The sequence below is a fragment of the Perna viridis genome, chromosome 10 (genome assembly GCF_037379345.1).
Source record: "Perna viridis isolate PV_CMFRI_1.1 ecotype Kerala chromosome 10, ASM3737934v1, whole genome shotgun sequence".
Classification (NCBI taxonomy): Eukaryota; Metazoa; Mollusca; class Bivalvia; order Mytilida; family Mytilidae; genus Perna; species Perna viridis.
In genome coordinates, this window is record NC_142454.1 from 23763777 (window position 1) to 23790113 (window position 26337).

General features: G+C 32.7%; 3 protein-coding genes across 4 annotated transcripts; 2 read left to right on the top strand and 1 right to left on the bottom strand.

The window, feature by feature from the left end:
• Positions 1-32: 32 nt before the first annotated feature.
• Positions 33-18724, bottom strand: LOC148605048 (uncharacterized). The gene is made up of 6 exons (XM_088549138.1): positions 18673-18724; positions 6806-7022; positions 5736-5789; positions 3686-3793; positions 853-957; positions 33-173 (listed from the first exon to the last, which is right to left on the bottom strand). Coding segments are annotated over exons 1-6 (528 nt in total). The 5' UTR covers positions 18715-18724; the 3' UTR covers positions 33-171.
• Positions 13971-14732, top strand: LOC148605049 (mitochondrial import inner membrane translocase subunit Tim8 A-like). The gene has a single exon (XM_088550656.1). The coding sequence runs from the start codon at positions 14079-14081 to the stop codon at positions 14337-14339; it is 261 nt and encodes an 86-aa protein (XP_088406782.1). The 5' UTR covers positions 13971-14078; the 3' UTR covers positions 14340-14732.
• A 298-nt stretch (positions 18725-19022) lies between the features above and the next one.
• On the top strand, positions 19023-26116 carry LOC148605050 (uncharacterized). Of its 2 annotated transcripts, XM_088549704.1 has the most exons (4): positions 19023-19189; positions 20251-20382; positions 23340-24083; positions 24898-26116. In XM_088549704.1, the coding sequence occupies exons 1-4, from the start codon at positions 19126-19128 to the stop codon at positions 25962-25964; spliced, it is 2007 nt and encodes a 668-aa protein (XP_088405830.1). In that variant the 5' UTR covers positions 19023-19125; the 3' UTR covers positions 25965-26116. The 2 variants fall into 2 exon arrangements, with proteins under 2 accessions (XP_088405830.1, XP_088405831.1); XM_088549705.1 differs by lacking the exons at positions 19023-19189; positions 20251-20382 and adding an exon at positions 23072-23216.
• Positions 26117-26337: the final 221 nt, after the last annotated feature.

Consider the following 26337-nt stretch of genomic DNA (forward strand, 5'->3'; position numbering starts at 1 on the left):
CATGAACAATTCGCACACTTTTCGTATACTAATTGTCATATTTTATTGAATATAGCAAAATATCTGAAATTTAGTTATACATTTACGTGGCATGTAAGTATGTCCTTGTCAGTACATTTTTGGAAAATGATAACTTTCATATTATTGCTATTTTGTCCATCACTTCAGGTATTCTGAAAGGAAATATATAAAAGAAAGTAAATAATGAATCCGGTCTGCATTTAGGTTTACAGTAGAGGATCCAGATGTGCTCCTTCCCTTTGTCTGAAAATTATGTAAATTCCTTGCACAATTTTGGCAAAAATTGACATTACTATTCTGAAAAACTCCCTTCTGGACCGTTTGTTACTGTAATAAAACCTGTAGAAGCAGTAAGACACAAAATTGTTCGCACACAAAAAAAACCTATAACAATATGTACATTAAGGGTAAAACAAGACAAAAACATCTGTGGTCCTTTTCACAAAAAATCGTAAGGGTAAAATTAGTCGTAAGTTGTGACGTCGCAATACTTAACTTTATCATGACATCGTAATTTACGACTAACTTTACACTTACGATTTTTTTGTGAAAAGGACCGCTGAAGTTCACTAAATTTACGCACACAAACTAAAACTATGAAATTTGTAAACGAAATCAAACATTCGTACATTTTTTCTAACAAGTCTTTCTTTTTTACCAGACGAATGAACTATAATTCAAGAAATATATATATAATGCTTATCATTGTTTCAAATGTATTCTCGAATTTTATTATTACGAGATAATGATTTATTTATTCGTTTGTCTATTGTTATACAACGTATGTCTATTGTTACACAACGTATGTCTATGAAATACTCGAATACTTACAAGTGCATAAAGGCGGGTTAGTCCCCGGTGGGCACTGACAACTAAATGTACCTGCATTACTCTGACAAAAGCCACCGTTTTGACATGGATTAGGACTGCATGGGTCTGGAATATATAGCAGAACATTATAACGATAGCAGGGAAACTGTTGAAAGAAAACCCGAACATGTTTAAACCATGATTGTAGAAACAAAAAACAAATTTTGAATAATTCCTTATCTTTTAATATTTCGTTGGTATCAAGTGAAAGAGTAATCAAGGGAACCAAGGTTATAGCGGTAATCAAAAGAATGTAATCCAGGGACAAAGACCAGACATGGAAAACAGGCATACACAACAAAGAACATAAAGTAACTAAAATCATACATACAAAGTAACAATAGTAAATGAGCAACTCGGACTCCACTAAAAACTGGGAGCATGGACCAGGTGCACCATTAGGGTAAGCGTCCTCTGCTTTTCTAGAAACACCCGCCGAGTTGCTCATAAAAGTAACTGACTAATAGTTATTTCCGTTTTGTATACTATCTATAAACAAAGTCTATCCTTGGGACATTAACTAAGGTTTCCCGCACGCACGCTGAACGCTCACCAAACACACGATAAACGGAAGCTCCCAGTATGCATTTAAACGCACGATAAACGAACGCTCTTAGTGTGTGTTCATACGTTTGATACTTGAACACTCGTAGCGTGCGTTTAAACGCACGATAGACGAACAATGAAAAATATTAACATTAACAAATATAACTGAAAAAAGTAAAAATCGAAAATAGAATTAATGAGAATACAAAAAAACATACTAGCAAACTATATCAAAATAACAGTTGAATAAAGGAAATAATGAATGTACAAACATAAACGAACGCTTCTATCGTGTTTATAAATGAACGTCCCCAGTGTGCATTTAAACGGACGCTCCGAGCGTGAGACACGTAAAGGCTTCAAGACGAGCTTGAAGAGTGAGTTTAAGTTATTGACATGACAAAGTCAGCATTATTCTCATGCTGCATTTAGTAAGCATAAAACTATATACGTAATCTTATAATTGGCTTTTCACGTGATGTGTAAAGAGCTGATGAAAAATTTCTATATGCTAAGTCCACAATTAAGTGGATTGTTTTTATTGATATCTGAGTTGTATATAATACTACATGTATGTTCTATGATTATCCAAAAGAAAAAAAAAGAAATAAAAAAAAAAAGAAAGAAAGAAAGAAATAAAATATAACACATATGTCGTAATTTATACGAACTGAATATTTCATTGGAAGTCATTTGTAGTGCAGTTCAGTTTCCGCATTGTGTCATTTACATTAGAATGTTAGAAACAGACGGCTGTATTGGCGGTGCCAAGTCCACAAAAACAGGTTAGTTGAAAGGTTAGTAGCGTTTTACATATGATGTGGAATAACTTTTATTGCATTAAACAATTCAGGAGAAGATGCAATCGATGTGATAAGATTAATAACAGTCCTGACTATATATCTTAAAGATTTTAATCAATAATAATAACAGACAAAATTTTCAAACAATCTGATGACAGATGCAATGTCAAAGAAGCTCTCTTAGGAAAAGGACGTGTCTTATGATGGTTTTAGGACTCATCTTGATCCTCCTAAGTAAAATCAATAAGTCTCCTAACTTACGATACGTCCTAAAATTTGTACTAAGCTATGATACCTCGATAGGTGTCGTAAGATCATCTTAGGATACCCCTTAAACTTAATGTGAACTTCAAATGTCATAAATTGAAAGAATAACAACAAACATGGCCACTGTATATGTTTATCTCATAACGAAGAAATAACTTTTGAAAAATTAGAGTATTTAGTGATAGAGATTGCCCATTAGATTATTATTTAACACCCACTGTTTACAGCATTTATTTTAAATAGATACTCTGTTAAAATATTGTTGGCTTTTCTTCTTAACTTCATTCAATATAATTTCAAATTGAATTACACTTACTGAAAATTGCGCAATACGTGTTATAAACGAGTCGACTTTTGAAATTAGAGGGGTAATTGTATCAAATGGACCCTTGCTCGAATCTTTTATGTGTATCACAAATTGGCCGTAGGTAGGTATTAGTTTTGAATTGTACTTGTATATATTTCATTAACGACAAAAATTTCATGAGAATAAATAGCATTATTTTATATGTACATACCACTTTTCAATATATTCAGCAATCAGTTTTTTTTTTTTTGTTTTTTTTGTTGTTTGTTTTTTTTTATATATATAATTATCCGATATCAAATAATAATAAACATGACATCGTCACCAACTAAGGGTGATGTTACTAAGGATCATCCCAAGATACCCTCGGTTTACACCATGCAACGTGCCTCTGACATGTCATAAAACCATCCTAATTTTGTACTAAGACACGACTTGAGACCTATCTTAGGATACTTTCATAGACATGGCCCCTATTTTTTTGTCTTTGTTTTTGCAAATCGCAAATTAAGAATTCTGTGAAACTGTTTTCCCCCCAAATCTTTAACTTCAAGTTATTTGATTGGATGATTTTTGACTTAAGAAAAGATTTGAGGAAACCATCAGTTTGAATTTGTTTTGTAAAACGGGACTCTGTTCCTAAACTATTATTATCATACATGTATTACTGATTTTATTTACTTAAATTCGTCATCATTTGTTAATTGTTCAAATAATATCTCAAGTTTTGTTTCTCAAAACGTCGGATATATAAACAAAAATGTCGTAAAATATGACGTCACAATACAATTCTTATAATAGCGTCATAACTTACGACTAATTTTCAATGACATCGACTGCTGACTTTAACTCTAGACATTATCGTACAAACCTGCAGCGGTAGTGGTCGTCGTCATCGTCGTCGTCGTCGTTGTTGTAGTGGTTGTAGTCATCTGAATGATTGTGGCAACAGTTGCAACTGCTACTGCTGTGGTAGCAACTAAAATAAAGGACTAAACAAATAAAACAACAAAATAGTAATACTGAGCAGTAATCTGGTTCCCTGGTCTGCATCATAAACGACCTTAGGGTTGCTAAAATACATACTCAGGTCACCACCGATGGATATGCACAATATATGAGTAAATTGCCGCTTATGAAAAAAAGTAAAAACCAAGATGAAATTATCTAAATTAACTGATTTATTGCGCATTTGTATCGAAAGGTAATCTAAGTAATTTGGAAGAAATATTTGAACGTTGCCTTTTTAAATCTGAATATTAGAACGTATAAAATAAATAAAATAACGTCATCTCCACTCAGCCAATCAAACGACAGAAGACGTCACTGGTGACCCGGGGTTACATTTTAGAGAAACTTGTGGAACGAAAATATCACCCAGGCTGCAAAGTTATACTGAGCAGAAACTTTAATTGCTTATCAGTATTTCGCTTTTATTTCGGTGATAAGGATAAATAAGAGATAAGAAAATATAGCTATCACTGTAGAACTATTTCTAAATGTTAAGCAAGGAAAAACAAGAAACCACGAAATGCTAATTCTACGAAAGTTAATGTTTCTGCGTTCAATCTTTCGAGAACTCTGTTTTGTGACTCCTTCAGTGAAAAGACGACGTGTTGTAACATCGTGTATTGAAAATCAACATTCTAAAATTGTACCAAAAACTGATTCAGGATCTATACCTAACATACGTATTTTTTGTTAAAAAAAACTTAATATAAGGCGATTATTTACTGTATAAATTATATACAAATGAAAAAACTGTGCATATCTTTCAAGTTTAATCATTTCAAAACGATAAGCTCTTCTTTTAATATAGTAACATTTATTTCTCACTAAAGAGACAAGAAAATTCCTATATTTGTAGACAGAACACGTGCTACTTCCCGTAAAAAAATGGCACAATGGAATAAGGAGTTAATTGATGATCATGTCCAACCGATATTGAAAATGTGTTTAATAATTCTTTTTAAATAATAAGTTCATCGAGAATTACTTTTTGCAGTTTGAGGTGATCCCAGTTTTACACCTGATCGCGATCAGCTATTAAATGCAAGTAATTTGAATTAAAAAATTTTATCGTTAAACTAACTCGAAGGGAGGAAGATGTAATATTTCCCTTACTTGGGGGAGCCTCGTTAGAGAACGATTAAATCTTATCCTCGCTGCACTCCTGCAGGTGTAAGATTCTTAATGTTTTATTCCTCTTTCAAAAAAATCTTAATTCAAATTTTCATGGTTGGGAATAGAAAAAAAAACTTTCGAAACTAAAACAGATTTTAGGTGATGTATAAAAAAATGAATTCACAAATCTGATCTTGAAAAAAAAAATAAATATCGGACTGTGATTATGATTTCCGACAAAAACTTTGAGGAGGCGACTTTACAATATGAATGTCCAAGAAAAACGACTTTTTCAGTTTTTACATTAATTTTTTTTTTTTTCGATTTTTATACCTTGGCATTGTGCAAAAAAATTCAGGCAAATATCTGCAATTTAAACGATTTTATGTCCATTTCAGGTCTTGTCATTGAATTTAAACGAGAATGCATAATTCCTTTCTTTCCATTAGTATATATTATTAAATACTATGAGAACTTAAAGCAATATTTGCATTGGTATCCAAAACAATTTCATTTGCAGAGGGTATACTTACTTTTTCAAAGCATTCTTATTTTCACATCCCAGATTCTCTTTATAAAAAATAGCACAAAACATGCGGAATTGTATGAGTAGTGGTCATGCTTTTTTTTAAATTGTATATATCTTGTGTAGTATAGTATACCCTTCAAGCACGCAGTGTGATATTTGTTTATCGGCAATGATAAGTCTTGGACGACTGCATGGAACTGAAATATTCGGAAATAGAAAAATCGTCCAGATCTACAATGTCATGATCTCACTGTTACAAACACTTTACCTGCAACTGCTGCAATTTCTACACTGGGTGGAGATTGCATTTCCATTCTAGGAACTGAAAAAAATATGGAACTCACATTGCATTACCTATTTTTTTGTGTTTGTCTCACGATTAGAAACATTAGTGGCTCTTGAAAGCTGTATTTCATTGACTGTAAGTTCATTAACATTGTTTATGCCAATTGAAATGAGTATGTATAAGAAAGTCGTAGAATTGTGATCGATAAATTTGTGTATTTATTTATTTATTTTTGTTATTGTTGTTGTTGTTGTTGTTTGACTCGTAATAATTTAATGCGAGTTTCTTTTAAAAATTCCTCTTACGAAAATGGTTGAAATGGAGAATCTTTGACATCAGAAATTAGATTCTTATATAAGTATTTGGAGAGAGAGACTTTAACTTTAGTCAAAAAGGACTTTAACCGAACCCAAATTCCTTACTTTCCCGCAATAATGTAGAACTATATATATATATATATGTATGATAGCCTAGCTGGCCGAGTGGTCTAGGGCGCTGGACTTTGTGCAGGCGGTGTTGCCATAGATGTCACAGCGGTACAAGTTCGAGTCCCGCGGAGGGAACGACCAAAAATTTGCATCGCAAATTTGACAGTTCTAACATCGTTGGGAATTTTTTTCAGACATATATATATATATATATATTATATGTCGTCGGCAGACAGGCGATATTTTGTAACATTATCAAAGAGTTACTGATCCGTATTCTGTCATTTTGTTGACATTACTTTTGTCAGGGGGAACGCAAGACGCCGTCTCTGAACATTTGTCATCGATTTGATTAGAGTATCAGTTTGAGTAAAAGAAGTGTACCGTCAAACTTTTATAATTTTCATACTACAAGAAAAACGTTAGGAAAGCGTTTTGAAAAAATAGGTAAACAACATCAATAAAAAAAAACAACAACAATTGATATATCAACGAGTGTGCTATCCCGGCAACGTTATAATAATGCAATATGTGTGGTCTAATACAAAAAAGTTATATAAAAGTTGTATAAATGCATGTTGACAAAAGGTAGGATTATGAAAATTTTAAGGAACATATACTTACAGAACGGTGGGAAAAAGAAATCATCTCCAAAATTACCATTGTTAAATACACTCCTGTTTGGACCATATGGATCTGGTACTGGATAATGAAATGGAACTGGAAGAACCATAACATTTATTGGTGGCGTACCGCCATTGAATCGTCCTCCATACTTTTTTGAACAAAATGTTCCATTCAGCAGTAAAGCACAAATAAAAAATGTCTCTTGCAAAATTATCTAAAATATATAAACACACATATATGTATTTTTATGGTAGTAAAGAATGTCCACTGGAACTTTGTGTTGCATGCAATGAAAATGGTTATTTGATGTTAAATAACTCACTGCTTTTTTTTAAATCATGCTTACTTCGTTGATGTCATAATTTCGTTAATGAATTTCTGAATTATGATTGCACTTAAGCTTTAAAATAACAAATATAAAAATGTTGAATACAATGGCTCTTTTCATTTGTTGTGCCTTACTGTATTTGATACATAGCATTTAAATATAGAACTAGAAAACACCCTGAACAATGCTCCTCAACTCAATACCCCGGTTTTCCCATTCGATAACATGCATTTATTGACCTCCAAATTGAGTTGAATCAGATGTAAAATAGGTGGTGGATAATCGGAATATTTGATGAGAATGTTGTGAAATTTCATCGAATTCCATTGAGTATTATAGGAGGACGAATGTATAAGTGATGCAATCCTCCTCTGGTTAAAGGGAGGAGAGAAGTCCGAATTAACGAAGGAAGGACTGACATCCCTAACTATACTATATACAGTTTACCACCACTCTACAAGTTGGAGTATGATCAAATAAGAGTGTGTGAAAGTGTTCATGAGACAACTACGGGGCAAGTTACTCAAGTTACTCATCAAGATACATTTACAAGTGAAATAATTGACCCTGTTAATTTTTGCAAATTAATGTTTGACTGAAAGTTAACTTTAACCTGCTGAATAAAAGTGTTAAATAGTCTGCATTGCACATCTATGCAATAATTATTAATCAAAGGAACCTTTTCCTACGATTGCACAACACAAGAAAGTAAATTACCTATTTATCATTAGGACGAGTACTGGTGCTAACACAGACTGTTGCTATGTTTTGATATTTGTAATCATTTGTTTCTTTTTTATATCATAAATCATAGATATTTGCTCAGTCTTAATTGGCGCCGGCATCGCAAAACAATGTCAATGATTTGTTTATGAAATATGTAGTTTATGAAAGAAGATGTCACTGACCGCCCAAGACTTCAATGTATGAATAGTGTTCTTTTACTAGAATTAATTTGGAAATGACATCTATGGCACAATTTCGACTTTGGATTTTGTGGGTTAACTACAGTGCAAGTTCTATGTAATATATACACGAAAACTATATGTAACCTTTTTAGAACTGCATCTAATTAAATTCAAATAACAAATTTTATTTCTCATTTTGGGCATTCTCATTATACAAACATGGTATTTTGCACCATAAACATCGGTCGGTCCGCAATCCGCAATTAAAAAAAAATCATAATTAAATACGGCTTCGGTGAAGGGACATTCAATGAAATGAGTATTGTTTTAATATAAATGTGGATAACATTACTTCCATGTTTTTTTTTTATAGGCACCAAAACATTTATTTCCATATCAGTCCTTATTAAATGCATATATTTCCATGTGTTTTAAAACATAATCAGGCGCGTAGCTGAGGACAAATGAAGTGTAGGGAAAAATTACGGCAGGGGGTTTGGGGGCCGTTTGAGGACCCCAGCAGGTCCAGGGGGAGCGCGAAGCACCGCGGAGATAGCGTTTTAGAGCACCATTTATGCCTCTACTGGATGTATTTTATCTCCAAAAAAAAAAAATTGGCAAAATTAAGTGCAGGCAAAAGCTTTTTTGCCTAACGGCAGCTACGCGCCTGCATATGAAAACATTAAGTAACATGGTGCAATTTTGCTTATGTGGTACATTGTGTACAGTATTTCAATGAACTGTATAGCTATTAATTATATTATTTATTTTGATCGAACAAAGTAAATAAAGTTTATACTGTAGTATATAGATTATCTTTTTTCCGTCAACACTTACTAAAAATGATTAATATACGTATTAATTTAATTAACTATTTATAACCAATACATAGAGAGCATATAATAATACAAAAAATGAATGGTGTTGTTTACTATTTTTATCGTTGTCATTATTATTTTGCAGCAATTAAAAATTACGAAACAACTATGTTTTATGAACGATAAATTCGAATATATATTACATTACTTTTGATAACTCTATTTTGCTTAGTTTTTCATGAAAGACTTTTTATTTCGTAAAGAAATGACTACAATACAAACGTATCAAACCTACATTAACTTTAAACAAATTAAACAGGAAACGAAAGTAAGTTTTACAAAACAATTTTCTAACATTACAATTTCCATATTAAATATACTGTCGCTGTATTTCATACTGCAATACTTGTATGGGGATAGTTTTCCATTAAATAGTAATGGGGGGTGGGGGGGGAATGGATATGGTATATTTGGGGGTGTGGATTTTGTATGGGGAGGATGAGGGGGATCAGTTCTAGAGTATTTGTTGATATGAAAAAATGTTGTATATCTAAATAAAATAAAATAAATATTGAAGAATTTAAGAATATAGCTTAATTTGATCATGTAAATATTTATCAATTGATAAATATGCCATAGGGATTCTATGGGGTGGTGATTTTTCAATATGAATTGGGGAATAATCTCAATGAGAAATGAGTATGGAGACAATGGGAGATGGGGATGGTGTAAGGTGTAAGTGGGAAATTAATACAATTCAAGAGCTGTAAAACTCAAAATAGGAATGCTGCGGAGAGTAGAAAATTGGAGTAAGAATGTAAAGGTTAACACAGTGGTGGACCAAAGAGGGGGTGCAGGAGGTTGACATCCCTCTCTTTATTGGAGAATTGTCATTTTCATGTGGTAAACTTGACAAATAGTGTCATGGCACCCCCTTTTTTTCTGCATGAGGAACCTCGACTGGCATCCGTCCTTTTAAAAGTGTCTGGATCCGCCCTTGTGAGTATAAGAATAACATCTGAAGAGTTGAGGGAAGAAAACACATACTAAGGTATCATGCTGCCTCGGGTTTATAAAAATGATCGGTCAAAAGCATGATTGTTTGACGTTAAACTATTTTGTAAAACATCAAATATTCTTACCTTCATGTTGATTAAAACATGCAGTTTGAAAGTGTCTCCTGTGATTACTGTTTTGTAAAAACACGCTGAATGTGAAAATATATATTTTGTATGCTAGGCGTAATAGGTTATGGCGTAATATATGTCCGAAATCTAAAACTCACAAAAAGAAAGAAAAATGGGGAAAAAAACTTACTAGTATGAGGTCTCGTTTTACTGTTTTCACAAATTGATTTCAATAGAAACATTTGTCAAAATGTGAATTTTACAATGCATATATCCTCAAGGAACCTTATTCCCATACATGAACTCAAGTTCATGTCACTAAATATGTTCATGCAAATTGTTAATTCATTGCCTGGAAGTAAGGCACGATTTTCCTTAAAGTACAGAGATACTTATCAGTATGCTTTTTGCCCAAAGCAGTCTGATTTTACGGTTTAATACACATTTTTAACTTCTTATTTTTCACCTTATTACACTGATACTACATGTAAATATGTTTCAAACTATTATACTTCCACGAACGAACGAAAATTCACACAAAACATGTAATAAATCAATAATGTAGTTTAACGCTTTGTTTATGATGATTGGGGCTATTTGTACTACATTTAAGTACCAGTCTTTCTAAAAATTAGACAGAAGGTGATTCATGCATGTCAAAAACCCACCAAATTCAGTTCTATTTCTTGTTCATAAACAGTAACTGATCACGTAACCAGTCTTAGTTTTTCATTTGGTTGTTGCGCATTTGAGCTAAAAATTATATAGATTGTACATGAAATTTGCACTTTGCAAGAGTTATGTTCTTGATTTGGCTTCATTTGGTTGCTTTTAGTGGGAGATAAATGTATGATTTTCTTAAAAGTGCAGATCTGAATGCAGAAAAGGTTGTTGTTGGATGAAAGTACAGTATATGTAGACTAAAAAGCCATCGTTTGTTTGGTGGGTTTTTCTTTACTATGAATCACTTTACTATTGGCACTGTCTGAATTTTATGTGGACAGGTACTTAATTTCTAAAAGCGACTTTATTGATGACGTAGGTGCCATTTATTTACGGTCAACTTGATAATTCAGCCCACAGAATTATGCGAGATCCTCTACAGCACAACCTTTTGACTAACGTTAGAAGTTCAAACAATCACCTTCGAATTGCATACGTCATTTCCGAAAGAATACATGTTTCAGACTCCTATAGTCGCCAACGCTACGTAAATCAAAAAACATCGATAGGAAATTTAAGGAGGGTATCATATTTATAAAAGGGGTTTCATGATCGATTCTACATAGTTTACCACATAAAACAAAAGGACAAAAGTTGCTTACAACGATGCAGTTAGCAACAGATAATCAGTGTGCTATCATGGTTCATATCCTTGACAACTTATTTGTGACTTTTGCGCAAACATTTTTTTCTGCACTTTATCTGCAATCCAATGAGCACTAATTGTCACCCTTTCTGGCCGATCTGTTTCTTTATTCTTTTGAATCAAAGTTTCTCATAATCTTGCAAAAGACTAAGTTGAAGTAGCTAATTTTAGATGTCAATAAATAGTGTGAAACTAGCCTGCAATTCTCTCATCCTGTAATTTATTTAGTGATGCATTTGATATATTGTCATTGTTCTACCAGGTAACAACGCAGAATTTGGATAGTGGCCTCCGTTTTTTTTTAATCCACAAGAACTAGAGATTAAAGTGACTACTGCATGCAACACCTGTCATGTTAAGACTTTTAAACACAGATTCGATCAGTAGTGTTCTCAGTATGGCAAACCAGACGATTTTTGTTTTTAAAATAATAGATGTGCCTTCCATTCCATGCTGTAAAGCAAGTCAAGTCATCCAAACTGAAATAAAACAAAGCTGATAAATCTTAAAAGTTTGTACAACGCTACCTTAAAATAAAAGTGGTTTGTAAAGTGAATGCAACATAACAAGTTTAAAACAACATGACTTATAATTATAATATATAGCCAAATTTATATGCTTAAATGTTAAACTTCCGACTGAAACTGGTCACTAGTCCGGAATACAGAGACTTAATAAAGTTTGATAGTTCGGGACATTTATTCAATAACCTTTTCATTTGTAATAATTAAGATATCAAAATTCTTTGTATCCGCTATGTTCCACAATACTACTCTCAAAAACCGAGAGAATATAAACTGAATGAAATGATGTCATATTAATTGTAATGTGGATATGGATATAGAAATATTGACTTGAAATCATTTAAAAAAAATATTTAGATTTCTTTTTTTAATGCGTATTGGAGTACGTCACCTTTTTAAATAACTAATTGGTATCTTTTCAATTTTATAAAAGTTCCCTGCGTATTTTTTTTTTTTTTTTTTTTGTATATTTTCATGTGTCACACGCGCACCTTACACACATTTTGCCTAATTATGTAGATTATCTCTGTGTCCTGATTTCGTGAACTTGGATTTTGATGTATCTGAATCGCCATTATTGACGCATCGGTATTTTTGCCGATATTCTGTATTCAGATCTGCAAATTGATAATCATCACAAACCAAGAAGCATACATACACCTCTTAAATAGTAAAAAATATTCATATATGAATATATACGTCTATACATAATTTTTTCCACGCAGTCGGTATTGCGTTCGCTTTGACATCACGTGACATTCATGATGCTTAAACATGGCAACCTAACCGATGTAGCTTACAATCTCGAATTTCATTGGACAAATGTCATAGCAACCCTAAAATTTAAGGCTCATTGGGAGCATTGGTGTCTGGAATATTTTCGACCACTTTTATATATTGAATATAGTTTGAAATAGTTTACTTGTTTAACCAATAGAATAATTGAAATTTGAAACAAAGTACATAGGGTATGTAAGTCTCGTTCTAGTTTCATTTTCCTTACCGAAATCTCTGATGTAGAACGTATTGAAATCCTAAGACCGGTCTGCATTTTACTGTGAACTCCCGGGATCTCGAAACGCTGTATTACAATGCAAAATCGTCTATTTTACACTTTTCTTAACACTATCATCGTGTGAAAATAGATATTTATCATTTTTATTGGTATTTTACATGAAAATATGTTTGGCTTTTATTGATACCAACGCTCTGAACATGACAAATCTCTATGCATTTGAATGGAGGACTAGGACACATTCTCGTTAAACCACGGCGTCACATGACGAGACTTACAAACCCTATTGATCACACAGTTCACCAAATAAAATCTTACTCAGATTTTTGTACTAACACTGCGAGCGTATGCGCGTCGGTTTTTTTTTTTTAAGATATACAAATGTACTTGTTGGTGTTGTTTGTTTGTGTGTGTTTTTTTTATATTTTTGCTACTTGTTACACGAAAATTAAACTATTCAATGCTCGATATGCACAAGTTTACAAAATGTTCATCACGACATTAATCTGCCTTATACATGCCACATTATAATGAACATGGTTTAAGAAATAAATTTTTATGCCATCATTAGAATAGTTAGTAAAATCGAAAATTTTGATGCGCCTACACTTTGGACACTTTTCGTTGGAAATTACTAGACCTGGAGGAATGGTACATTCATATGATTCTATGAACTATAAATTTAATTCTGTATTATTTTCTTGTCTTTTTCAGTTAGTAACACTCGTGAAAAAGATTAATCAAATATGATAAATTTATAAAGATAAAATTAATATGAATAATTCTAGATACAAATTATTGGAATTTTTTGTTTTAACTCATTTCTAAATTCCACTACTTTTAAAAATCAAGAGAGTTAAAAAAAGAACTGATATGATATTTTGAATAATGCTAAAAACGCATCAAACGCACCAGCGTTTAACCTAAATCCCACATTGCAATCTAAGATCTGAGATATAACTTTAATCAAAGACCGATTGTCCCAACTCTCTATTACTACCAGTAATGTCCGTTTTCTGTTACTTCTGTAAATATATTGAAATCGGTATTTAGTTTTCTGGTTCCCCATAAAAACTGTACCAGTTTACTCAACGTTCTAGCTGTTGACCTTCAGTTTAAAAAAAAAAGAAACGTGCGTTGCAGATTAGGTGTGAAAGCATTTTAGACAATTTAAAAACACAATGGCAGTAAATGACCCAAGACTACAACGTTTTATGGATGCCGAAGCACAGAAGCAGAAATTTCAAGGTTTGGTACACAGTCTACACGAAAAATGTTGGGATATGTGCGTTGATAAACCAGGACAAAAAATAGATTCACGAACGGAAGGTTGCTTAAGAAACTGTGTTGAAAGATTCATAGACACGACGAACTTTGTTGTTAACAGGTTGGACTCTAGTGCAGCTTCAAGTGCAATGAGAACTGGATTTGATTCTGAATGATTTGGTTGATATTCTTAGCCTTAGGGAACAATTATTGTCCAGAGTGATACAAAAGAATTGATTGAGTTACATCTGTTGACAGTGGAACCAAATGTGTAGACAAAGGCCACACAGAAGTTGCCTCCCTTGTGTATCATAAAAATGAACCAAAATTGGCAGTTATGTATTTTAGGCAGTTTTTATAAGCATACCCTGAAAGTAAATTTAATTCTTGTCGTGCTTACAAGTGAATCTGACTCTTGTGTTTTAAAAAAAAGATATTTCCAACTGCAGAATTTGCAGCATTCAAGATGAACCAGTGATACATGTATCTATTATTTTAAAGACTAAAAGAAATAGTTCAATAGTATTAATATCATCAATTGATAAATAAATAATGAAAAAAAATCAAAATTTATTTGTCTTCAATTTGTTATTTACATGTACACTACTGTCAACACAAATTTTAATTTCTCTACTCTCCACAGTGGAGATATTTTAAGTAGAGTCACAGTGTCTCCACTCTCCACAGAGGAGTCACAGTGTCTCCACCCTCCACAGTGGAGTCACCATTTCCAAAAATGTCTGTAATTAACTTCTCCTGTCTTTATGCCAAGATATATTTTATGGTTCTAGTAGTTAAATAACATTTCTGTGAAGGGTAGAAAAAAATATTGCAAACTATTGAAATTTGGCAATTTTATCCTGATTTCTACTTTGGTGGAGTCACAGTGGAGGACATGAGTGACTCCACTGTGAACAGTGGAGAAATTAAAATTTTGGTTAATAGTAGTATATTATAATGACTCATCATTTATCGTTGGTAAGGGTACATATACATGTACATTTCAGTCATTATGTAAGGATTGAATGATTAAAAACAGGGACATGCAGTCTGAAACATACATGTAAATTATATTTGTACTTCTTGTTTATTTTGCATTCGTAAACTTAAACCATGGTCTTTTAACATCTTTATACAAGTCATGTACATGTATATTGCAATGTACTGTAAGATTATACATGTACATGTATATACTTAATGTTATAATTGTTAAATGTCATAATACATGTTTATGATTGTATGTAAAACTTGAGCAAGTAAAAGCAATGTAATAATTTTAGGAGGAGAAATTTGGGAGAGAAAAACTAGACCTAGACCAAACAAAAACCTGACAAGATATAATGTACCATAAATAACACAAATATAATAAAAGAACATACTTATTAGTAGAAAATAAAGAATAAACTAGCAACCTGGACTACATGAAAAACAGGAAATATGGATCAGGTGCATGTGCAACCTTAGGGTAAGCATCATTTCTTTTTCTAGAACCACCCACCTAGCACAGTCTGACCATATTATACACTATCTTAGAAATAACTGTTTTATAATTTTCATGATCGACTTGAGAATGTTAACATTGTACTTAAAATTTTAGTTATTTCGATGGTGGGACCAGGAGAAGTTTGCTATAAGTGGACAAAAAGCCATATTTTTTATATTAAAAAATGATTTTTTTAATATAAGACATTGATTTGTTTATATTAGAAATTGAATTGTTAATATCAAAAAATGAATTTCTTATATTAAGAATGCATTTTTTAAAATAAAAAAATCCTTTTCTAATATTAGAATCTTGTTGAATTTTTAATATTAGGAAACAAATAATTGTCTAAATATTAAGTATTGAAAATTCAATTTCATATATTAATAAATCAATTTAATATCACAAATTCAATTTCTTATATTTAAAATTATCTGATTTTTTAATTATAAAATATTTAGAAGGGTTAGACTGATAATGAAATTTTGATTTTTAATATTAAAAAATCATTTTCTTGTATTGAAAAATGATTTTTTAATATTAGAAATTGAATTTCTAACATTAGAAAATTAATTTCTAAAATTAAAAATATTGTTCTTTTATTTTTTTTATATTATAAATTGAATTTCTGATATAAAAAAAAAATTTTTGATATGAATTTCTTTTTAATATTAGAAAATCATTTTTTGATATAAGAATAGGGCTTTTTGTCCAATTTGGCTTGCCATATACATGTTCTTTAGGTTACAGACCACCAATTGCATCATCAATTTGGAATGTACACAAAAAAGTCCTACACCAAGTTACAAAGTAGTCCCTTTAGCATGCCATAATTAAAATAGTTGACAATATTTTTAAATGAATGATTTTTTTTCATAAAGAGAATTTTATTCTGATTATTTTGAGCCCAATGTTTGCTGCCTCAAACTTAAATAAACTAATTTGGTGGTGCTATAAATAAAATAAAGATGGTCTAAATAAAGAATTTTTAGGATTCCCCAGGCTATTTTTAGGGTAGATGAGTTCTGAGTGTCAGTGCTACACTGCAAGGTAGTAAACCCATTGTGAAATTTTAAGTGTCATAGCAGTACATGTGTATGTTTCAGGTGATATAAGGTTTTGGTTAGGTTAAACTTAAGGTGAACTACTAAGGATCCCCTGAAAATGAGCAAATTAACATAGAGAGTAATGGGAATCTGAATTAGTGGTTAGTAGCCTTAATATTGAAAGGTAGTCCAATGGTCTAAAGTCAAGTGTTCTCTTTAAGTACCCTCTCTGTATTATTGTTACATATACATGTATATGCATAAACAGGGGAGTATAAATTGTTATATTCAAGACAGGTACATCAGTACAAAACAAGTGGTACTGTGTTTGCAAGCAAAACACAAAAGTCGTCATAACCGGCAAATGGTCGGATTCAGCCAAATTCTGAAGTTGCTATTTTCTTCTTTTTTTTCAGTTTCTTTTAGGTTCTATTTTGGTGACCATTTTGAAATCGGCAGCCATTTTAAAATTAAAAAATGTACACAAACATGTAGCTTTAAATGCTCATGAACCACACAAGGAACTTGCAAAATGGAACTTGTAGGTCATGGACTACAATATGTAATTATGCTTTAAGAGTGAAGAAGTAGTGCTACGCGTACAAAATTTAGTTAACTAGGTTAAACTAAAGCAATGACTTTAGTATACTTGGTCTATCTTTTATGGTACATGTGATTTTAGCTGCATATATAAAAAAATATATATGTTGGTACATTTTGACCTTTATCTGTTTAATACAATGTACGTAGAATGGTTCTATTCCATTGGTTAAAAAACATGGAACTCCCCAGATTTTGTGCCGGCTCTTCTAAAAACATCAAAATACTCGTTACAATTAGAAGCCTTAAGTACAATGTATAAAATTTTATCTTTCTGATTTAACATTTGTGATATATTTGTTGTATTACTGACCCCTTTAGGCCCACCTGGTCCACAGGTGGAATTGAGCTGATGCCTTAACTTTGCGTCCATCGTCTGTATTTTTTTCACATTTACATAAAAACGTGAACCATTTGACAAATTTTAACCAGACTTGACAACATGATGTATGTATGAAACTCTACAAAAAAATCACATTTGGTTTCATATTATCCAACTAGATGATGCTAGATGCTATTTAGCTATTGATTAGCCATTTTCACATGTCAATTCTTCTGAAATCACAAGTATCAATGTTTTATTGTACTTGATATGATTGTTTACCTCATCATGCTTTCTGCAAAAGATCCACTTTTTTTCTGAAGTGACTCAACAGGTGGCTGCATCTAATTAAGGTTGCCATTGAATGCGTATGGAAAATATTTCTGCTAACACCGAGCTGATAGTTAACATTAGTGAAACACGACTCACAGAACAATCATTTTTTTTGTTCTGTTGGCTACGATGCAGAGGCTATCTAATTGTTCTTCTTTTAAATACCAACTCGATCCTCAGGAACCACACGTACCAAAATATATGCAACTTCATAAGGTTGCTAATCCTAACTGTCCTCTACAAATGACCCATTTTTAACGTGGCTATTCAGATTTTTTTGTAGATGCTTCAATTAAGTTGTCATTTAGACAGTTTGGATAATACATTGTATTTACAATGTATCATAATACTATTGGTTTGAACATCTTTAAAGGAATGATTTTGCACTAGTGACCTCTTTAGATACAAAATGTAATTTACTTTTAGACTACGTTCCATTTCATCAATGATGTAACCACATGATTTCAGAACTCAGGAGAGGGAACAAGCAATATTTTTAATCACATTTCCGGCTATTTATAATTATTGAAAATTTAAAACCATTGTGAATCTTTACATTTTGTAATTGGTGCAGTTATGAAAATGAGTTGACATTATGATTGAAAGTGTCTACTACATGTACATGTACATGTAACAAAGTGAATGCATGTTGATGAATGTTAGGGGTAAAGTATTTTCCGAAATAAACCAATAAGCATGCAATATAATACTAATATTTAACTGACCAGAACATAATTTTGCAAATAGTTTCCATATTGACAGTACATGACTGAAAGACTTGCTCGATTTGTTTGTGAAAAAAGCAATCATAAATTTATATATAAATAACCGAGGACAGCTACATGTGCTAAGCGGTGCACGATCCTTAACATTCTCTGTTCTGTTCACGGTCAACAGTGTGACCGGTACAATTATAGAATCTAAAGTTAAAGAAGTAAATTCAAAATTGGAAGCAGGAGCCCGAGCAGGGTTATCCTAGCACACATCTTATTATAATATTGACGTAAAGCTTATATAATTATGCCTCGAGATTTATGCATGGTGTGTAAAATGTATAATTATCGATTCGTTACATTAAATATAGATGGTACGGGAGATAATCCAATGTTTACAATTTTTAGAATAGAAAATGCCAATTAGAGAAAATTGCTAAACGTTGAAACAACGACAATTTCAGCATGGGTAAATGTCACAGTAAAAGAAGAGTTCCTAGTTATTATAACTACGGCACCTACAACTGGGGTAAGTTTGTTGGGCCTTTGAAATTATCTAGTTTGATTACCTCTCTATTGAACCAATTTAAACCACGCACTTTTAAAAGTCAATTCATACATGTATCAGTTAAAGTGTATCAACTGAACACCTGTCTAAGTCGATGCAATTGCAAGGCACCGATCAGTTATATCCCCAGGGTGGGGGTTTGGGATGTTGTTTTGGGATTTCTTTTTTTTTGCATTTGATTTTCAGGAGCAACAGAAATCAGAATTTAGGGGGAGGAGGATCCAGTAATTTCCAATATTTTCTATATTATCAACCAGGACATGGTTTCAGTATGCTTTAATTAGACTTACATACACGTAAATCCTTAAGAAACCAATAGGGACTTATAAGCATGTAAGTTCAAATGGTTTGTTAAGTATTTGCGTGTACGTACATATACATGTACATGTAAGTCTCACGATCGAGTATTGTGAAACAGTGACCTGGTAAACTCAGAACTTATATTTTGGTTTTATTTTTGTTACAATGTATCTATGTTTACATGGTAAATTTATAATGGTTAAAATGCATGGCTGCATGTTTTGATTCAGCATTTACATAATACTAGTATAATAATTAAGTACAATTCCATATAAAATTCAGACACTGCCAATGGTAAAGTGATCCATGGTGTAGAAAAACCCACCAAACAAATGATACATTTTTAGTAAACATATGTTATTCTTTCACAAAACAATAATAATTTCTTTCAGATCTGCACTTCTAAGAAAATCATACATTCATCTCCCGCTAAAATCAACCACATGTTACCAAATCAAGAACAATAACTCTTTCAAAGTGCCTATTTCATGTACAATCTATATAATGTTTATCTCAAAAGTGCAACAGCGAAAAGGAAAACTAAGACTGGTTATGTGATTAGTAACTGTTTCTGAACAAGAAATGAAACAGAATTCGGTGGGTTTTTAACATGCATGAATCACCATCTGTCCGACTTTTAGAAAGACTGCTACATAACAGCTACCCCAGTTAGTTCTATTAACTTAATGTAAATTCTGAATTTTCTTCATTAACATTTAAAGTTACTGACCACCGACAGCTGACACACAGAGAAAAATGTAAGCTGTTGTTCTTCATTAGAGATGGTCCAGAAGATGAGGTTATTCAATATTTTAAAGCAAACCTACATGCATTGTCATGTATGTTTTGGTTCGGTATGTATCCTAAATTAAAACATTTTTAAGGGACTGTTCAATATTTATCAAACTACTTGGATCGTGCAATGTTAATACCATCTTCAAAATATCTTTCTACCCAGCAGATCCAACGGCAAAGAAAAAAAAACTTAACTGTCAAATTAGAAAACTACATTTAGTTGCCATGCAAGATATTTTGCATGATTATCTTTGTTGTTAATAAAAACTGTTGCGTCAAGACATATACTTATTTTTAAAACTAGATTATTTTTACTCTTGTATATAGTTTTTAATTAGAGACAATACAGAAATTAGGCTTAGTTTGTTAACAGAAACTTCAAATTTTTTGAGCGAACAACCTTTATTCAAATGAAACAAATTTGTCCGTCAAAAGTTGACTATTTAATCCCAGAACAAAATTGACCCTAAAAATGGTCGTATTTTAGTGTGCATTTTCAATGATGAAGAGATAATAAAACACCGAAGAATAATACAATGTATATCTAAATATTCTGTACTGAATAACAAATAAAATAAACACAACGTTCTCGCTTCGATATGCAACATGAGCTTTACAAAATGTGTTTGAAGTGCAAATTTTCACATATTTTACTACTAATTATACTAACATTGTAAAATACGAAATCATTTTCCGGACAACCTGTTCTGTTTCCGAACTGTTGGTACAACAGAAAAGCATGAATATTATCTAAAGTGACTTTTTTTTTTTGACATGATCTATATTTTAAGCGCTTTTTATGCAGAGCGATAAAAGTCTGACATATTTTTTTCTGTTATTCAATAATCGAGCGCTCAACAATGTTCGTTTTTAGGAAATTGGAAGGAACAATAGGATATCCATAGTCAAGACAAAGCAACAAGAATACCAAAATAGTTATAAGAATAACCTATATAAATTTAAAGAATCAACTAGCAAGCCAGGCTTGATAAAAAAAAACTGGGGGGTTTGGATCAGGTTCATTGCTAGGATATTAATTAACGCCTTTTTCTGTTTTTCCTTAAGCGCCCGTCGATCTATTCTTATATAAATGATGTCATTCCGGTTTAAACGAAGGAGAGAAACTCTGGCATTGCTTAAAAGTCATCTAGTGTGTGACAATGAGAAAGAGAACGTTACAAAGATTTTTTTGAAAATGGATTATTTCAAATAATTTCGGCCTTTAAAATCATATAGACCGACGAAAAGTTTCCAAGTTATGAGTTGCTTATTTCCGATTCCTACATATACAGCATCTTCGTTAGGCAAGGGTTACGGTCCTGCCCCCCACCCCCATTGTGTGAAGGGAGGGGACAAGACCGTAACCCTAGGGTAGCGAAGATGCTTTTACAATTGTGATCCCATATTCAGTTTAATTCTTCTTAGTATTTAGATTATAACAAATCAGAGTTAGAGTGAACCATAAAGTGGCTCACTTATTCATTTGATGCGTGAAGCAGACCTACTATAATATTAAATATCAAACTGTTATAAATACTGATTGGTCGGAGGGTAGTCATATTGGACTAAGCCAAATTATGGAAACCTTACGCGATAATACCATAGTAATTCCCCTTTATTTTTGTATTGTATTATGTTTTAAGATTTGCTTGACCGTAATGGGTATTATTTTGCAACAAATATTAAGTATGTGAGTACTTATTGCAGCTCCAATAAATCGATATCCGTATTTGAAGGCTACTGTTCTCCATTGTTCCAACGGGACAGTAAACCAGTCTGTCAGATTTTAAAGTTACTCCCCGTTGCTTAAAATTTTATGAACGAAGTAAAAGTCGGGAATGAGGACAGTTGTACCGGCCCAGCAATTTGATATACCTAAGTACAAGTTGATGCTGTGGAGCAGTTGATGAATATATTTGCTTAGTTTTGATACAACCGTCTGTTAGTACATTCTAGTTTTGTTTCCTTACAATTACTTCAGAATGATTTTAATGATTTTCGTTGACGTTATCATATAGTGTTAGGTCTAATTATTTCAAAATACTATGCATGGACAGCTACGCGTGTTCATGTACGAGTTACGATATTTGTGTTTTTCCTGTAGAAAAAAGCTGTTAGTAATTATACGTCAATTTAAGTGGTAATACTAGATTCGATACCTTCCTTTTCGGGTCATATTTCAGTTTTGCATTCATCTACCAAAAATAACACGCCGTGGATGTGATGTTATATGACGTTTTTTTGGTTCAAAGACAAAATACCTGACCGTGAGTGCTTGAGTCAACACAAGTTTTGAAAGTTTTTTTTTCACTTCATACATTAACTTTTGGAGTCCATGTTTTATCCTAGATAAACGAAAGAAAAAAGTTACAGTTGTTGAAATAAATATATAAACATGCATTAATGTTGGAATTGTACAGGGCATGCATAATGGAACTATACGGTAGCGTATTAGGGACATACAGAAAAAAATATCCCTCCACGACGAGTTACTATATTGCCAAGGCGCACGGCGACTAATTGTCTCGTTACGGCAAGTACTATTTCTTGCTATGGCAAGTTATTTTCTAGCCATATGAAGATACTCTGTGAATTTTGAAAGTCCATACATGTATTTATGACGTGTGAATTTCCCGCCATTATTCAGGCTTAAGTAACTTTATAACTTAAAAACAAACGTCTTTGTTAACAAATCTATAAAAATAAACTTTCCACAACGAGCCTTGATAATGACGCAAAATTAACTCGTCATAGATAAAAAAAATGTACATGTATGGCCTTTCAATAGTTCACAGATTATCTTTATATGACGATGTAAAAACTCTCCATAGCAAGAGGGTAATTCACCGTGGAAATATAGTCACTCGCCATGGCAAGATAATAAGAAGTCTTGGTAAGGTAGTAACTTGCTGCGAGTTTTACATCCATCAGCTCGATCTACTAATACTGTTTACTTTTAATTGTATTTTATTTCGACATATTACATTGTAATTATACATGTACATGTACATTTCAGAAATATTTCAATTGAAGACTGACAAGAAAGCAACGTGTGCTTGTTCTAGAAATCTCGAGCTGTGTTATGCAAGTGGTATTGGAAAAGACGAACTTACAAAGCGACTGGAAATAGCAATTACTGCAACTTCATGTCCCCATGTCATCCTTTTACGTAATGGAATAAATGTCAACGTTGGTCAGGACATTGCGTATTCTGAATTAACAAAAAAATGTAACATCACGATACCGGAAGTTGCGTACCGTAACTCTTTGAAACAGACAGCTGGAGTACACTGGATACATTTAGCGGTTATTTATGGAAAAATGAAAACTGTGCGCGACATTCTTCCACTTACAGTTCAGCACAATGCTACTGACTATTTGTTTACAGAGAAACATTCAATTTCTCCAGTCTCGCTTGCACTTTGCCATCAAAACATTGAAATGGCTTTGATGATTATGAAATACCACAAATCGTCTGTTTTTCGTACTGCACTTCAAGTTGAAATGCCAAGAGGGTATACCCCTACACCAATCAACATTGCTTTGTGGGTTAACGATTTTAAAGCTTTTAAAACAATCTATGACAAAGTGTTCGCAAGCTGTCAAAGGATGGTGTACAACAGTGATACGTTCAACTTTTGGGCAGATAAAGTCATGGAATGCATGCAAAATGGCGAAACTGAAATGGCCGACATATTACTCTCTGTTAGAATTGGAGTTGTAGCTTATATCCAACTCTTCAAGAAAATTCACCAGGCAGGTATGTTGAAGGGAAAACTGACATTTTACAAATACTAGGTTAAGCAAATAGTAAAGAATTAGACAACTGATGAAAAGATTCTCATTCAATGAAGAGCGTTTAATTTATTTCTCCATCTGAAATGGTCAAATTAAGATTTTCAATATGCAAGAACTATGTGAAATTGAAATCATTGTCACTGAAAGTATGATACCAGTAACAATTCAGTGACGGGTACGGGGAGGGTTGGACCCCCTTTTTGTTAAATTTGTACAAAATTCTGCACAAAGGCATTGAATCTAATCTTTTTGATTGATGGACCTGCTTCCGAATTGGCACCAGTCGGGTAGGGAATGCCATGAACAGGTACATGTACGCCTTATACATGTATGTGCAGAATAACGTTAAGTAGAATGAGAACAGCAGTACCACCAAACTACAAAAAAAATTCAATCATACATGCATATATAATGCAAATTTCGGTATGCTGTATACGTGTTTCAAAAGGTGACCTCTCATTAGCAGCATTAGAATCATCTAAAAATGTGAATCCTAAACTTAATTGTATACAAGAAGTACTCTAAACCAATATTGTCGAAATAGGAAGTCAAATCTATCACCGAGAGAAGTGCAATACAAGGTATGAAGCCTCAGTGTTTTAGGTTTTTTTTAAATATGTAATACTGTAAATTTCGATGAATATATGATAACTACAATTTAATATAATTCGCGGTCAGAAAGGTTGGGTTGGTGAATACCCGCGTGTGTCATACGTTTTCTTTCTTTAAGTAATTACGAAGGTATCCGTTCTATTGCTTTTCTCTATGTTTTCTAGGTTCCTACTGGATAAGTGAAAAACTATTCTCCAATAGAGACTTCCACAAGGAACTTCAAACAACAGACAAGTATATTAAAAGACTTTTAGACGATGTGATGATCAGGGCTGTTTTAACAGGAGATCCAAACACTGTCCAAACATTTCTTAGTAATGGGTTTGATGCCAATACTCAATTCAGAACAACAAATATTCTTGGTCTTTCTAAAGCGTTTTCTTACGATGGTGTTTCAACGGTTCTAAGGTCTGCAAATGCAACTGAAACCCCGTCTCCCGACGTTGCTTTTCTGATTGAGGCACTTTCGTTCCGTATGTTTTCAGGAACAGACTTTAATTCGTCCATCAGCCCTCTGCATTATATTCATCGTTTGTTTGAAGTTGGGCATGATTTTGGTTCTCCTCGTATTGAAAATTCAGTACTGAATATTTGGTCTTATAGATGTCACAATTCGAAAAACGAGTTTGAAGACGTCTTTAACTATCTTTTACTGAGAGGCTGTGACCCCACTATTGTTGCCCATGATATCGTAAAAAGTGGGAATGGGCGTGGGCGATTTGAAATGTTATTGTTTCATCTTGTTACAACAAATACTTGTATAGATATCGGCAAAATGGTAAAGCAGTATGTAACAGGTTTTAGTAACAACAATGACATTCCTTACTTTGGAATACCTGCTACTCAAAAGAAAGCAGCATCATTGCTTTACATCTTAGAAGAAGTAGTCGAGTCTTCGTTAAATTCCTCCGCCTACGGTTACATCCAACGAACCTTCTTTAAATACGAGCCCAATGCAGTACGTAACTTTGTTTCTGTTTGGGTTCGATCTCCCGAGGAACCCAAAACGTTGAAATCTATTTGTCGCCATAAATTAAGGATGCATTTTCGAGGATTCCGCTTTTTCTTATATTTGCAATGTGAAAAAGAACGTATTCCAAGTCCCATACTAGACTACCTTCAGATGGGTGACTGTCTTCATCAGATGTTCAAGAAAGAAAAAGAAAAACTTGAGAAATTACTAGAGGTATCAAAACAGGTCAAAACAATGTTGAACATACATTTACCATAATACCATTGTGAAGGAAGATCATACCTATATACAAATGTTTGTATATGATTTGTATAATATACCTAATGTCATGCGTTGAAGGTATAGCCCCATCGTGCTACGTAATCCTTGTGAAAATTAGTACAGTACATTATAAAGACCTTTGCAGTAAATGTTCTTTCTGTGATTTGTTCACAACTTATGCATACCCTAGCGGAGTATTACATTGAACATATAGTAAGTCAAGTGCAGCTATACATGTACATTAATAGGTCTGCACGTCATCCATACATGTGATACATGTGCAATTACATGTACGCATAAAAGTCATGTACAATCTATCACATTGAAGTTGTACGCTAAATATATACATGTATAACCATGCTCGAGAGGG